The 17,375-nt window shown below is 33.5% G+C and overlaps 1 protein-coding gene across 1 annotated transcript in view; it reads right to left on the bottom strand.

Moving 5' to 3' along the window:
- Positions 1 to 10,527, bottom strand: part of LOC109827271 (glyoxylate/succinic semialdehyde reductase 1) — an 11,529-nt gene extending 1,002 nt beyond the window's left edge. The window contains exons 1-7 of the mRNA XM_020394256.1: positions 10,267 to 10,527; positions 5,687 to 5,797; positions 5,505 to 5,606; positions 4,103 to 4,204; positions 3,363 to 3,478; positions 2,228 to 2,306; positions 1,630 to 1,800 (exon numbers count right to left, since the gene is read on the bottom strand). Coding sequence (XP_020249845.1) covers positions 1,630 to 1,800; positions 2,228 to 2,306; positions 3,363 to 3,478; positions 4,103 to 4,204; positions 5,505 to 5,606; positions 5,687 to 5,797; positions 10,267 to 10,371 — 786 coding nt within the window. The 5' untranslated portion in view covers positions 10,372 to 10,527. The remainder of the gene's footprint in view (positions 1 to 1,629; positions 1,801 to 2,227; positions 2,307 to 3,362; positions 3,479 to 4,102; positions 4,205 to 5,504; positions 5,607 to 5,686; positions 5,798 to 10,266) is intronic.
- Between the last annotated feature and the right edge of the window lie 6,848 nt (positions 10,528 to 17,375).

Raw genomic sequence — 17,375 nt, 5'->3', positions numbered from 1 at the left:
CTCTATTCTGTAATTTGGCGATTTTATAGGGGGTCTATTCGCAAGAAACCCTACTAAATACAAGCTTATTCTAACTAATAATGATTAATACCTAATGAGATCTAAGATTTCAAGTTCAACATTTTATAAAGTTAAGCTGGAAGTAAAATGAAAAAAACAAATTGGTGAGTAGAATCTTGTAGTTAAATCCATTTATCTTTTGAATCTAGACTCCCGATCTGAGATTCTCAAAACAATCAAAAATTACAATAATCATAACAATAACGGCAAAGCATACTAAGCCGCAACCAAGGTTTTAAATATCAGATATCAGGAAAATATCAGACGGGCAGTATTCATATCAAATTACGGATATGGGGGAAATTTCGGGGATATTGTAGTAAATACCGAAGTGACATATCAGATGATGTCAACGTATACTATAATGTCTTTAATGAAATCTAAGATACAAAAATGTAAATGATATATGTTTAGGATTATAACCAATTGTAGAAACTAACTAAGAGAGAAAAGCCTACTCAAATTTGCTAAAGGACTTCATAAAGTTGGAATTTTTGCTAAAAACATTAAAGAAATTTTGTACAAATATATATTGTTTTGTGACAAACCATATAAAAGAACATATCGGCCATTCTTGGGATATATCACCTAAAAAGAGGAAAGGATATTGAGGCCATATCGTTTTGCGGTAAGCCTTATAAACAGATATACGGGCCAATATATCGACTACATCGGAGATATTTAAAACAATGGCAATATTGGTTTCAAACCACAAATGAAATTATCAAGATGACCAGCAAATTGAAATGCTCAGTTAATTTAATTTAATTTTCTTTAGGACATAAAGGTAAGAAGATATCGTCAAAGATGAGATGTTCTCCAAACTTGGGTAACAGGATATGACCATGCCGGTGAGATTTTCAAACTAAACTTGTCTTATTCTATGTTCAATAAGCCCAAGCTGCTGAAAATCCTGATACCATACCAACAAGGACAAAGCACAACTTACACAAGCTTGGATAACATGATCGAGATGAATGCACAGGGAAAGAAAAGGATCCAATCAGAAATGATAACTGCACATATAATTTAACTAATTTACTTCTATAGGGTCACAAAAGTAATATATACAGCCAGATATATAGATGCTCTCCAAATTTAGAAACACCGAATTGGCTATACTGAACTGGTGAAACTAAGGATTCAAGATGCTTCAAATTCGTACCACAACAATGGTGATGTGTGTTCACATGGACATATGTTCTCATGTACAAGGACACGGATATTTCAAATTGTGACCACATGCAAGCACACAAAAACAAGTCTTTGTGTAGATAAAATGATGTGAACAATTTTCTATAGGGTTAAGAGGCCACATACCATAGTAATTTAGCTAGAAGTTTATTTAAAAAAGAATTACATATCAACATTTCTTATTGTAGGATAAAAGAAATTCACAAATAACAATTTCAAGTGAAATCTTCCAAGGACATGACATGTGAGATAAAACATGCACACGCACATACACACGCAAATATAGCACGGAAGTTAGGGTAAAACATGCACAGAAACATGCATATAAGTGTTCTACATGTTGACGCACATAATATATAGGGAAGCAGATAGGACCTCATTGGATGCAGCAGCAATAGGCATTGATACGGCATTTTCATCCCCAAGAGCAAGGGCCAGCCTCATATCCTTCTGTTGATGCTTGAGAGGAAAGGCAGGGGGATAACTGCCCTTGATCATTGCTGGACCCTTTAATCGAAACATTGGATTTGCAATTGCGCCAAGGTCCTGCCATAATGATCCCAGTTGTTCTCAGAGATTTTAGTCTTTTCAAAAGGAAAAATGATTACATATCGTAATTTAAAAACTGATTTTGTTATCCAATCTAGTTTCGAATTCGCTTCTACACCCAAAATTCCCATCTTTAATTATTTTGATACCAATATTATAATACAGCCCACTAAAATAGATTTTAAACGAAAATTACCTGTTTATGGCTCAAACATGATATCACTAAGATGACATATGCTATTTGGAATAAGAGTTGTTAGCTGTGCTTAAAATATGATTTTCATATTAGAACAGCTGAATATATAGTCAAAAGGCTACACCTAAAGTTACTATAGATGCAATTTTAAAACTAAAAAACAAATTGATTTCAAAATTAGGATACAGAAAGATTTTTCCCTTTCGCAAATTCATGTTAGTTTCTTACCATTACATCAAGGAGTGTTTGCTGGCTCAACCCACTTTTGTCTGCCAAGGTGAGCCCTTCAGATAGCGCATTCATCATGCTACGTAAACATAACCAGAACAGTAGGAAGAAAAGGTTAGCAAAATGATTGGACGGTAGAGCCAGCTAAATACTAAAGTCACGGTGGTAAGTTCCAGCGATTAATATATTTTAGCAAAAAAGAATGGCTTAAAAGGTAGAAAAGTATTTTATGCAGCAAACCAAAATATTTGGATAAAGACTCCGTTACTGTAGCAGTATTTTTGTTATTTATTACGCAATCAACATTGAAGCTGATAAGTAAGATTTTCCCAATGCAGAAACCAAGAGTCTAAGAAACACAGTAAAGCATCCTTGGGACATTCAAAAGAAAAGCCATCTTGCATTGCCAACTGACAAGGTATTAAACATTCGAAAACAACATGCTGAAAACCTTCATGAGATTTCTGCAAAAATAAAAATAAATCTGCAGCAAGTATTACCCAGCAGAAGCCCATCTTTTGTAATTGGCTACTGCCTACTTGCCACATTAGTTGTTAAGTCGGTATTATTAGCGAGTGATCATTGACATCATCAATCACTTGTTAAACACCTTGCTGGAACCATACCTACAATTCTCATGCATTTTTTGTTCAAATTCTATGTTCAAGATATTTATTCAATTCCCGTTGTAATTAAAAACTAACCTTAACTGCAAAGGAACCAGTATAACACTGCATAAGTAATATATTTTAACATAAAAAGTTAGTTATATAGCATACTTAATAGAAAGTTGAAGAATCAAAGTCTATTTCCTCTTGCCAAGTCAGGAAATTTTAATGGCTTTGCACATAAATAATCATTGTACGCTATAATATAATTGATATATAGGTTTTTGGATGCATCGACATGTCTATAAGCATGTATATCATGCACACTCTCTCTATTATTCACATAGATTCACATATCATGTTGCCCTTTCATCATGACTCTGTCTACTACTATTTAAGGATATCCATTCATTGTATCTGTGTTCGCAGTGTGCCTGTGACTATGCTTCTCACATTTTCCCTAATGCATAAGATTGTCATTGATATATTTCATGCTCCATTTTAATACTCATATGCGAAAATGTTACCTTCCCATAACCATGTTGACAACAAGCTTCATCCTGGCACCATTTCCAACTTCCCCAAGAAAGAAAGACTTCTTTCCTAGTACATCAAAGGCAGGAATAACCTCATCATATATTGCCTGGAATCACAATACACATCAGATCAAAAAAACACGAATTGGAATAGGAGATTAGATGTCGAGACATAAAAGGAACAGATAAATGTTACTCCATGTTGTGATGTAGGTAGCTCAAGGAAATATAATAAATGTCTATGATTGTCTAGAAACTAGTAGGATAGAGCATGCATGGAGTATTACTTTAAGATAAAGAAATACATCGCCTAGCTTTCAGAATAGATTTGGCTAGGTACAAACGGCAAATTTGGAAAACTAAACATAGTACAAGTTCCAGCAATGTCAAACAAGCAAATTAATTAGTAAAGTAACAAAGAAAGCACAAGCTTATGCACAGAAGACGGTGCCTGAAAGTTGAAGGCTGAAAGTTAAAACATGGATTTTGTAACTCAGAAGTAGATATATGAATGCAAACTTTTGAAATTACAAAGTAGAGAGACAAGATAACTATTATAGCAAATTAATAATTAAAAATAGAAACTTCAAAATTGATGATTTTTTAATATGGTTCTATGCACAAAAGCAAATAAAGAGAATAATGTTAGTTCACAAGTAATCATCATATTTACATTCAAAATATGTAGTAAAAAGAGTTTGTTAGAAGACTGAAGATCTGTATTGAGTTACCTTCTCACCAGCAGCAAGTATAATCAGCTGGCCGTCTTCAGCAGGCTTTTTGCTACCAGAAACTGGAGCTTCAAGAAAACGTCCACCTTTCTTTGTGATCGCCTGGGAGAAGTCAAGCATTTCAAAAGTTCATTAAGCTTGGTATTTACCATGTATAATTGAAATAGATAATAATAACTGATGGCATCTTTTCATAAACCAAGAGTTGCAACTTGCAAGTGAAACTGTCATTTAACGAGTGTCTCATAACAGATGAACAGAACATTATATAGAGCACGACACAATCATGAAAATTTACATTTGATTGCATCTATGCTTAAAAAGCACAATTTCTGAGTAAATTTGAACCTAAAAATAAATTTAGCAACATCGTATTATGTTTATTTTCTTTAATTAAACTAGTTTGTTCGTTGTATCTAACAGAAACCCGTAACATCTAAATAAGAAATAGTTATGACTAACTAGGAATAACTTCTTATAAGCATAAAGTTGCAAGAAGCCTAAAAACAGATCAGAACATGTGGAATTTCAGATCGGTCATTGTTAAGAGTATCTGGCACCCATTCGGTTTGAGTGTCAGTTTGGTGCAGGAAAGGCAAGAAATGGAATTTAGTCCCGCATAGGATAGGCAGATGGATATATGGTTAAATATGAGGACTCTTTGATTCAAATAGAGTTAATTGTTAACTAGATGTCTGTCTAAATCTTGATCTCCAATCCTTCAATGATTTTCAGGTCACGATTTACATAGTTTTCTGTTCCCAAATATCAAGGAAAATGAGTGTAGAGTTACTCTCCATGCTAGCAATTATCTCAATATCAGTCACAAATCAAGTAACTTAAATCACATAAACAAATCAATGCACCAATTCAACCGATTATATTGTTTATTTTGGCTAATGATGGCTAGCTCATGTTTTGACCAATGGTGTAGCATGTGGTGTCATTGTGTTCATGACTCTACACATGATATCAGTAGTTATTTACCGTAACAATTTTAATATGCAACAACTTTTAGTAGACTGCAATCTTTTCTAACTATTTCTATCCGTTTACCCATCATATAGAATGAACTAGTTACAGAACTAGATTTCTTCCGCAGCTAGTTACATAAGTCTGAAGGACTTCTGATTTTTCATTTTTTTTAAAATTTATTTTCAACAAAATTTAAATTTTTTGCTTCTCCAAGACCCAATATGATTAAAAGGACATGCAAAATGCGAAGAAAAAACTTTTCATATTTTAAAAATAAAAATAAAAGTTAGGGAATTTAATTCTGCACGAACTTTTCATCCTGCAATATGAGCAGATGGGAACCTTCATTAACAAATCTGAATCGAACAGATTTCTTCAACAACATAGAAATGGTGACAACAAGGAAGAAGGGTCAGATTTTTCATACCTCGCTTATTTTAGAAGAAGTATCCGCATCAACTGTGGACATGTCGATATAGCCTTTTCCCTCACATATTTGATCGAGCACCCCATCTTTGTCAAAAACAACCTGGATAAATTCAGCACCCAAGGTTAAAGATCTAAACTTCAAACCAATAAACTAATAAGCAGATAGTAATCCCTACTGACCGAGAGAGCAGCTTTAGGGTCAGATAGCATTGCTACAGTATACTTGCACTTCTTGACTACAGCCGCAGGAGTTTCTCCAACCGAAGCACCTTCCTCGACAAGCTCATCGCACTGTCAGCATAAGTATGAAAAATTGTAATACCAAATTTAAGTTCTTGAATACGTTAAGCTAAAATATCAACACGTCGAAAAAGAAGGGAAAAGAAAATGAAACATAATGCAGACGAGATGAATCACTACAATAGAACCAGAACAACTACTAGTTGTATAATTTGGATGAACAAATCAATGAATACACTTCACAGTAAATCATACTCTCTTTAAAAGCACGAGTTCAGGAAAATCATTCAGTAGACAAAAATACCCTTGAAATTCAAATACTAATCCATTAAATAAGAGTAAGTTGATAAATTAATGAATTTTTAATGGATATACATAGTATAAAGATAGGGATATAGTTTAAATTGAAATATAAACCTGAATGAAATTATTAAATGTCAACTTTACAAATGTATACAAGATGAATGACGTATATGTAAAAACCAAACAAATTAACAAGACAAATAATGTCTGCCCCAAAGGTTGAACCTAGGAACAACGCAGACCTATAAATGTACATAATATGGATGAGATATTTACAAACTCCACCAAACAAATTAAAGTGACATGAGTCAATCTCAAAATTATAAAAAAGAAAAATTAAAACAAATGGCTGCGATCTGAGGACACAACATGACGATCTCTCACCGACTAAACTTCAAGTAGTTCACAGTACTACATAATTAGTTTCAAAGTTTAATTATACTATTATTATTTAAATAGAACTATATTTATAATTGTTATTCTCTCACATGCAACATCACATGCCAATATATATAAACCAATAAATTACAATAATTTTTATAACACTTTCATCTCCTTCTATAGATATGTGCCTTTGTTATTTTCTTCTTATTAGATTAGATTAATTTAAAGCAATTAATTATATTGATTATTTAATTTTTTTTCATATTAAGAAATAACAATAATTTTCATAACACTTTGATCTATTTTCTTCTTATTAGATTAGATTATGTTATTTTAAAACAATTAATTATATCATATGTTTGATCTTTTTTTATATCAGAATTTGTAATAATTTTCATAACACTTTCATCTCCTTGAACAAGTATGTGCCTTTGTTATTTTCTTCTTATTAGATTAGATTGTTTAAAAATTATGAATTATAAAATTGTAATAATTTTTACATCATTTTCATCTATTTTCTTCTTATTAGATTAGATCAGATTATTTTAAAGCAATTAATTATATTATATATTTAATCCTTTTTTAGATCACAAAGTTTAATTATACTATTATTATTTAAATAGATACTATTTGTATAAAAGTCAAAGAGAATCTCACACGTATTTTAGATCTCAATGCTAATTGTAATACTTACATGTTAGTATTGGTTAAAATAAATTTCATGCATGGGCTTAACTTATATGATCCTACTTTAACCGGATTAGATAGTTTATATTTTTACCTAAACTCTTCCACAAAGCCAAAAGAGAACAGTAATGCTATAGCTATATATATCCACAGGACTACATATATCTTGAAAATGAACGAAGAAAACCACACAAACAAAAACCATATTAATTACCCCACACGCTCACTGTTTTTAAAACCACCATTCTCCATTTTTATCTATAATATATCAATATACCCAAATTAAGCTGTTGGAGTTTCCCCCTCACTAACTACATCATTGATCAATCCTCTTTTTTTCTTTGTATTTAAATTGTATAACATTCATTGCGATGATGACTCACCTGGGTCTTGTGCCTGCCCTAAACGTCCAATAAAAAATAATATACTAGACCTTGTAGTTAGTTAATAATGAGATCATGTCATTATAAATAAATTAAGTAAAGATTAATAATTCTTAAGAATGTATTGTGTTCTTCTAACTTTCACTGCAAACTTGTTAGTTATTTATTTCTGACCCCAAGAGATTTTCAAAATTAATCTTGAGGTTTGCTTGTATTTAAAAAGTTCTGTTAGAGGACTTATATAGTCTGTTTAATAGTTTAAGATTGTCAACACATTTTTATCTCTGATGAATATCAATTATGAGTAATAATATAATTTGATTGATCCAAGTATATCCTAATATATTTCTGGACTCTTGTCTTGTCTTTTGCTCTTTATTGTATACCAACCTGATATCATAATTGATATAGATGATGAAGACATTACTGTAAAATTACCTAAGAAAAAGATAAAGGTGGAGAATGATTGATTTCGACTCAATTAAATATAAAAAAAGAAGGAACAAAAGATAATATTTTTTAAATAGTTTATAGTAGAACTTAATTTTTTGAGTAAAATTAGGAATCTTTAGAAGAGATTTTGATGTAAAATTTTAATATGCTTATGTGAATGATTTTGTCATATAAAATTACACTAGAGTCACCAATAATATTTAGTATTTATTTTTTTATTTTAAGTCTATCAATAATTAAGATGTCTTGCAGTCTTGTGAAAAGTATGTATTCTGTGCTGAGCTTATACAAACCATCTTAATATTAAGTATTTGGTTATATTTTATTAACACATCAACAATACATTATTGAATTTTTTTAAAACTTAACATTACATTTAATGACTAAGATAAACAAATTGGAGATCGATGATTTGATCCGATAAACAAATATGTTACATGAAGTTTGATATATACAAATTAAAAATAATAATATTGTGTGTGCAAGCATATAAAAGTATATTAATCCCAGTTTTACACGCAAATCTATTTCATAAAATTTAAAAAAATATTTAAATAAAATCTATAGCAAATGTAATAATCCATGTTTAAATATTAACTCAAGATGAAACCGACTTATTATATAGCAATAAAATAAATAATAAATAAATAATTTTAATATTTAACTACGTGCATTGCACGTGCATAAGAACTAGTAACTTTAAATGGTCAAGCTTGTTTATTCACATATAACCACATGTTTTGTTTCTTAATCCTATATCTTAATCAAATATCTAATTTTTCAACACCATCGTTGATTTACTTCAAATAAAGACATTGCCACTCAAAAATGTCACTACCATTCTGCTCTGATACCATCATTATTTCAAATGCACACAATGTCAGATTATAAAATTATAAGCCTCAACCCTCACCATAATTTTGAAGTTTTTTTTTGTAGTGGCAAGCAAGGTTTTAAATATCGGTTATCGGGGGTTTATCGGACGGTCAAAATCCTTATCGGATAGCGGAAATCGGGGATATATCGGGGATAAGTAATATTTATCGGAGTGATATATTGGATGATGTGTATATATAATATAATAATTAAAAAATATAATCTAATCATGCTTAATGAAATATAAATATACCAAAATGTAAATCATCATGTTTAAAATCACTAACAAATTGTAGAAAGCGAAACTTGCATCATAGCCTTGAAAAAAATATAATGTTAGTCAAAATGGGCCGATAATCCCGATAATCCCGATAAAAAAGTCTTACTTATCGGCCGATAAGTGCCGATAACGCCGATAAATCGCCGATAAACCCATAAAAACGATAACCGATTAAAAATCTAATTTATCCTAGCGGAGAGCTCCCAAATCCGATAACTCGGCCGATAATATCGATTATCGGCCGATATTTAAAACAGTGGTGGCAAGGACTTGAAGATGATATCAAAGCAACCTAGATACAAATCTTGCTAGCCACGATTTTCTAAGGCCATGTTTGGCAACTTTAGATTATAAACCCCTTAGCTTATAATCTACAAATACCTTATAATTCAAGTTGATATAATCCACAATGTTTGGTAAACTTAATGGATTATAATCCAATTCTAATAGTAGAATGTTTGGCAAATGAGTGGCTTGTAATCCATCTTTATTGTCAAAATGAACAAAAAAAGATTGGAGATGAAGAATAGAGAGCTTTTGAATTTTCTTAAATGAAGGGGTATAGGTATTTTTTACTTGGTCAAACTATGTGGCTTATAAGCCACCAAAAAATAAGCCGGGTCACCCCAGCTTATATTTTTTGGGCTTATAAGCCAAAAAAAGATGTTTTGCCAAACATGTCTTAGTGTCTTATAAGCCACTTTAACTAATTCCAATACATGCTCTCAGCATTATTTTTTAAATGTGTGAGTCGAGGTTGAGAGCTTTTACCATGAAAAGGGCCCGCAACCTTCGGAGTCATGCTAGAATATAAATTATAACTCTCAATCATCACCCCAACTTCGGAGTCTTGGTGTAGTGGCAGGGACTTTAAGACACAATACTTAACTAGAATCAGTCCAGTAAACTAAAAACATATGCTGCCATTAAGTTTGATTCCAATTAAACAAAGTATCATCTTAATTAGGTAGATCACAAAATAAATCATGACCCAACTTGTATAAGACACTAATGCAACATCTGAACCCACAACCCTAACCAACACAAAAGCATCCATTAGCTCAATCAAGAACCCAACTTTATTGCACCAAAACCATTTAAAAAGATCAAAGATTATGAAAACATTGGATCAAACAAATGGGTCATCAAAGTACCTTGGAGAGGGTCCTGTTCCAAACTGTGACCATGAATCCATTGCGCAGGAGATTGATGGCCATTGCCTTGCCCATGATTCCAAGCCCCAAGAACCCAACTTCCATTTTTCTCCCTTTTTCTCCCCTTTCTTTTTCCTTGATTGGGTTGATCAGTGAAACTCTCCTCACCTCTCTTCGGAAGTGAGTGCTAACAAAAATACGCAGGCTAATCTCTTTCTTTTTCTTTCAATTTTTTGAGCTTAAAGATATAATTTTTGGAATTAAAATGTGGTCATCTGAGAGAGTATTTTAAGGTGATGCTTGAATCCAGCCGATGCCTGCCACGTCACACAACGTGGTTTTCCAAAAATCTCTCCTCATGTTGATTCCTGTTGGGTGTATGTAAGTTGTGGTCCCTGATCAGCACTAATAGTTCTCATCCACGTGTCACTTTATATTTGTTCTTTTTCTTAGGGTCCGTTTGGTTGGTTTCCTAAAAATCAAGAAAAGGAAATCGGTACAAGGAAATCAATAAAATAATATTTTTACCCATTTCCATCCCTAAAACTCACCCACAACATCTAATAAAATATTATTTTTATCTTCCAACTCATCTCATTTCATCTCCTTTCTTACATTTAAAAATAAACCAAACACAAGAAATGTGTCACATCATCCAACTCATCACAACTCATCTTATCCCATTTTTAAAAATCACACACATCATCCAATAATATTGTGACAACTCATCTCATCTCATTAAACATTCCTTTCCATCCATTTCCTAAAAAAAAAATAAGAAATTGGTTTCCTTAAGTACGTGTCACATCATCCAATAATATACCTCCAACTCATCTCATCTCATCTATTTTCCTATTTTTAAAAACGAACCAAACACAAACAACCTCAAAACATCATCCAATAATATACCTCCAATTCATTTCCTTATTTTTTTAACCAACCAAACAACCTCAAAACAATTTTTTTTTAAAATCACTCACATCATCCAATAATAAGTTGACAACTCATCTCATCTTATCTCCTATTCTACAATTTCTTTCTTTTTTAAACCAACCAAACAACCTCAAAACAAATATTATAGGAAATAGGTTTCCTATTCTTTGATTTCCCAAAAAAAATGGCCAAACGAACAGCCCTTTAGGGTAAATTTCAAGAAATAATGGTAAATTTTCATGGATTTTATCATAAATTGTTCTTATTTTAATTTGTTAACTTGTCCTTTTTCTCATATACAAGGATGAAGATAGATCTAAAAGAAGATATACACATGACCATTTGAATTTAGGAGGTAACTTATCAAATTTTTATGACGTGTGAACCGTATGATTACTTACGCTCTGTTTTGGATTAAGGGGAATTGGGATGAGGAAAGATAAGGTAGTGTTAGTCTAAAGTGTAGACTCAAAGTTGAGACGAGAGCTGGAATCAAAACGACGAAGAAAACGACCTGACAGATCCACGGTCGACCGCGAACATGCACAAGGCTGAGAAGAGACTGGGTCTGATCGCGGTCGACCGTCGCGGTCGACCGCTCAACTCTCTGGAATCTGAGGAGCTTCTGTCGTCTGATCGCGGTCGACCACCGCGGTCGACCGCTCAACTCTCTGGAATTTGCGCGGTCGACCGCCACGGTCGACCGTGACGCAGTCAAACAGTTTCCTAAACTGTTTTGGATTCTGTTTCTACCAAGACTCTATATATACCCCAAACGTTTTTAGGGTTTGTAAGACACGAAAAAGAGAGTTTTTTGACTGAAAAGAGAGAGAGAATTTTAGAGAGATTAAACACTAGTTTGAGAGCTTGTATTTCTTCTTCAACTAATAAAAGAATTGTGTGGTGTGGCTCCCGAGGACGTAGGCACGTTGCCGAACCTCGTTAAATCTGTGTGTTCGTCTCCTTTACTATTTTTGTAAGGTTAGATCTTTATTTGTGGTATTTTCCTACTTTCCTACTTTCAACACAAGGTCCGGAAGGGCAAGGATCCGATTGATTGCTTCGGATTCTCCAACAACTGGTATCAGAGCTTCGTTCAGCAATTTGTATGAAAGCCATGGCAGAGGAAAACAAATCAAAGATCGAGAAGTTCGACGGATCAGATTTCACCTACTGAAAGTCATAGATGGAGGACTATCTGTACCAGAAGGACTTGTATCGCCTGTTGATGGGCAAGAAAAAGGGACAGAAGAAGGAGGAGTCAGATGGTGATTAGGAGATACTAGATAGGAAGGCTCTAAGGCAAATTCGGTTGTCGCTCGCCAAATCAGTAGCCCACAGTATCTTGAAGGAGAAGACAACGGTGAGACTTATGGAAGTGCTCGCGAAGATGTATGAGCAACCGTCGATAGCAAACAAGGTGCATCTCGTCAAGTCTCTTTTCAACCTCAAGATGACAGAAGGACGATCCTTCACGATGCATCTCAGCGAGTTCAACACGATTATTGATCAGCTTATCTCAGTAGACATCACGTTTGATGAAGAAGTACAGGCCCTATTGTTACCATCGCAGTTGCCGAATAGTTGGGCAGGTTGTATGACGACAATCAGCAATTCGGAGGGAAAGGAGAAGTTGAAGTTGAGTGAGGTGGTTAGCATGATTCTATCCGAGGAGGTTAGAAGAAAATCGTCCGAATCAGAAGGTTCAGTGAGGTGGTTAGCATGATTCTATCCGAGGAGGTTAGAAGAAAATCGTCCGAATCAGAAGGTTCAGGTTCAACTCTAAGTTTTGAGCAGAGAGTCCGAGGAGGTTAGAAGAAAATCGTCCGAATCAGAAGGTTCAGGTTCAACTCTAAGTTTTGAGCAGAGAGACAGAATCCAGAAAAAAGGAAACCAGAACAAGAATCAGTCGATACAGTAAAGAAGAGGTCGAACTCGAAGGTTAGGCCTATCAAAGGAAAGTGTTGGAACTGCGGTCAGGAAGGCCATATGTCTTCAGTCTGCAAAAGTTCAAAGAAGAATGCGGGTCAGCAGGAGGTTCATATCGTGCAGGATGCCTTGATTCTTGCAATGGACAGCGATTCGGATTCTTGGGTCATCAATTCAGGAGCCTCTTTCCACGCCACTGCTAACAAGAAGCTATTTCAGAATTATGTAGCAGTGGACTTTAGAAAAGTATATCTAGGGAATAATGAGCTCTGTAATATTGTTGGAAAGGGTGAAGTGTGTTGACCCTATAGTTTTGATGATGATTTGTCAAACAATTTATCGCTAATATATTCTCTAGTTTTTGTGTTTATGTTTCTCTTTTCAGGTATTTCAACACACGTCAATCAAACGTTAAAGATTCAAGTTCATATGTGTGGATTTACCTAGGTATATGTTTGGTTTACTTACATATATTGTATGATTATATCTAAGCTCAATATATGTACACTTAACACGATTTTTGACGTTTTCTATCATATAAATGATTTTTTATCAAACGTTGTTACAATAACTTTTATCTCATATTTACAGCTCTTTCATACTTCATTATATACATATAATACATACACAATATGAATATACATATTTACAAGCTTCATGTCAATTTTCATGTTCACGAAAAACAGGTTTTTTGAACACTTTTTCAAAAACAGGGAGTTTTCACAAACAAAAATTGATTTTCCAAAAATTTCTTTTCAAACATGTTTATTTCATCATTTAGAAACTTTCCCCAAAGTTTTACTATTTTTGGATTTGATTTGATATTTTTAATGAATTTTCAAAACAGCCCCAAAACCTGTTAATATGCCATATATCAGTTTTCGGTCGCCGGTGCGGTCGACCGACAGTTGTTTTTTTCCTGTCGACCGGACCGGTCGACCGCCGAACTGTCAGAACTTTACAACGGCTAGTTTTTTACAGCTGTTTTGAAACTAGTTTTTTGGTCTTTACTTATGTTTTTGCTGTTGTATTAGGGTGCTATAAATACCCCATTGCTGCTCTTCTTCTATTGTGCTAAGAAATCCAAGTTTGGTGTTTAACAAAATATTAATTGTGTTTAAGAGCTGGTTAATAGTTGATTTCATCAATCAGTTTTCAAGAGAAGTTTTTCTACAACAAGAAGTGGCATTCAAATCCATATAGCTTATTATTTCACTTTCATTTGATTAGCTATATTCATTAAGTTATTTATTGAGTTTGATTCACTATTATCACACACACTTATTGAGCTTTATATTCTCATATTATATTGTGGGTTGTGGTGTGGGATTTAGTGAGTGTGAGCTTCATTGTGTTCTCACTTGTTATTTGAGAACAAATCATTGTATTTAACTTTTATTTGTGAGAATCATTTGTAATACACTTGTACACCTAGAGAAGTGTGAGGCAAGAGATGGGGTCGAATCCAATAGGAGTGGCGTCGGTTGACGAACCTAGGGAGAGGTTGAAATCGAGCACTTGAAGAGGAGGACACGGGCTAGGTTCCTACACTTAGTGTGTAAAGTGTGATTGCATAGTGTTTGTGTAGTGTGAGAGTTTTCGGTGATCTTGTAAACCGAGTGTGTAGAAGTTCCGGCTTCCAAACCGGATTGTGATAGTGGATATCTCCTCGAGGTGAGGAGCGGGGACGTAGGTCGTGGTGACCGAACCTCGTAAACATATCGTGTGTTTGTGTTTTGCTTAGCGTACATTCTATTCATCATTATTGTTCATATCCATATCATATTTCTTCTTGCAAGATCAAATTGATCAACATAAATTTAATTAGCATTTAATTGGGATTAGATTAGCATAAGACCCTAATCACCCCCCCCCTCTAAGATCTAACAATTGGTATCAGAGCTTGGTGCTCTTTGATTTGAGGACTAACCGCCTTGAGTTAAAGATCCAAGTTATTGTACTTGTGCTAATCTAATTTTAATTACATTGTGCTTCTTGCATTTCATCTTTATGGATATGTATGATTCATCTTGCTTAGGATATGCTATTAATATTGCTCATCGTTTGGATATTTTTCCCTATGCTCAATGGCGAGTTAGATTCAAACTTTTCGTTCAATCTAAACAATTTGATTTATGGAAAATTATTGAGGATGCCTATGCTGTTCCCATTTTGGAAAAATCCAAATGGTGTGAAAATGATAAAAGATTGTTTAACATGAATTAACTTTTGTTAGAATATTTGATTAAAGCTTTTCACTCATCGTTTTCTAACAAATTTGCTAACTTTGATAGTGCTCACGCTTTATGGAAACTTATTAAAGCACATGAAGAAAAATTGGAGGCTATTCAACAAGCGTTGGAAAATCCCGCTTTGAGTTCTAAGGAAGCCTCATCTCCATGTACAATACCACTAGGTGATAACCCTAGTGAGGTATGCGGTAACGATGATATTATTACCTTTGATGAACTTGCTCTTGAGTTTGAAAAATTACACAATTGCTATATTGATGTAAAGAGTAAGTATGTTAATATGAAATCCACTCATGAAACACTAGCTACTAAGTTTAATTTTATTGCAAATGAAAATATAATTCTTAAAGAATGCAATGAAAATTTGAAAATTGAAAATGCTAGTTTGCTTCATGAAAAACGTGATGCTATGTTAGAAGTAGATAAGTTGAAATCTATGATGAGTAATCTTGTTTATTCTACTTCTAGTAGCAATGCTTGTATGCACAATGATGAGTTGAATCAAATGAGAAAACGAATATCTACCTTAGATTCAACACTAAACACTTGTATTGCTAATAATACAAAGCTTATGGACTTATGTGCAAAGTACAATGATAATTCTTCTAAGAAACCCATTCACTATGCACATATGTATGACAAAATTCACAAATGCTCTATTTGCGGTCTTAAAGGCCATGTAGCTCAATTTTGTCATAATGCACCAAAAATTGATAAGCCTATTAATAATTGTGCATCCCATCAAGCTTCTTCATCACATACACATGTACACACACATAGTGTAAATTATAAACATGCTCATGTGTATAAATGTGATTATTGTGGTCGTTTTGGTCATTTGGCCATGTTTTGTTTCGATTTGAAAAGAAAGTCTCGTTTGCAAAATAATTACAAAGAAAAATCTATTTTTGCAAATGATCCACGTGCATTCCATTTCGGTCAACGTAAACCATTCAAACATCTACATTGCACAAATTACAATCGTATGGGTCATATTTATAATTTTTGCTTTGATCGTATCGGTGCACAAAATACGCCCAAACAGGTTCATAACCCTAGGGCCTTGGATTTAAATGATAGGGGTCATGCCCCAAGTTCTAGTGGTACCAAAAAGATTTGGGTACCAAAATGATTTTTATATTATTTCTTTTGTTTTTGATGTTTTGTTTTGTTCTTATTTGAATAATTGGTTTTTGTGTTTGTAATAACAAATTGTTTTTTTTTTTTGCTAAAAAGATTTTTTTGTATGATCTTGTAGCTAAAAACATTTATATATATGTTATAAAACTTTTGGTATTTTATAAAACAAATTCCTTAAAGGTTTAAATTGAAAATCTCTCAAAATTAAGTTTTTTACATTGCCTGTGAATTTCATCCTCTCGCGGTCGACCGACCCGGTCGACCGACGAAGTCTCTGTAAGTTGTTTCGGTCGACCGCGTCGGTCGACCAACAGAGATTTTTCAGCAGCGATTTTTTGATTTTATCGGCTTTGGTTTTTATTGGGTATCTGTTTTGGACCCGAACTCTTCATCACCATCGATCCTATCATTGAGTCAATCCCAGCCCTTCTCTCATCTCTCAAAACACCCGACTCCTCATTTTCTTCCCCATTTCAAAACTTCAACCCCAAATCTGTCAATTGATTCAGTCGACTGAGAGATTCGACCGCGGCGCTCATCCTCCTTCGATCTCTGTCAGATTTTGTGGGTAAACTCTTCCCTTATCTCTTGATTTCAGTGCTCTTATGTTTACACTCTCAGTCTAGGGTTTTGGTTTAGGAAGTTTTACTTATTGTGCTCAATTTCTTCATCTCCAGGGCTTTTAAATTCTGCTCAAACTTCTTTGTAACCCTAGTTGCTTATATCTGTCATCATGCCTCCCAAAAAGAGATCAAAACCTGAGTCTAGTTCATCCTCTATAAAAGCTTCTCATTATGAGGATTTTCTTTTATATAAATCACTTGTTAAGAAATATAGAGAGTTGTGCAAACTAAA

Source organism: Asparagus officinalis, unplaced genomic scaffold (genome assembly GCF_001876935.1).
Source record: "Asparagus officinalis unplaced genomic scaffold, Aspof.V1 AsparagusV1_Un106, whole genome shotgun sequence".
NCBI classification, from domain to species: domain Eukaryota; kingdom Viridiplantae; phylum Streptophyta; class Magnoliopsida; order Asparagales; family Asparagaceae; genus Asparagus; species Asparagus officinalis.
Note: the sequence above shows the minus strand (reverse complement) of the source record. Positions and strands in the feature narration are given on the sequence as shown.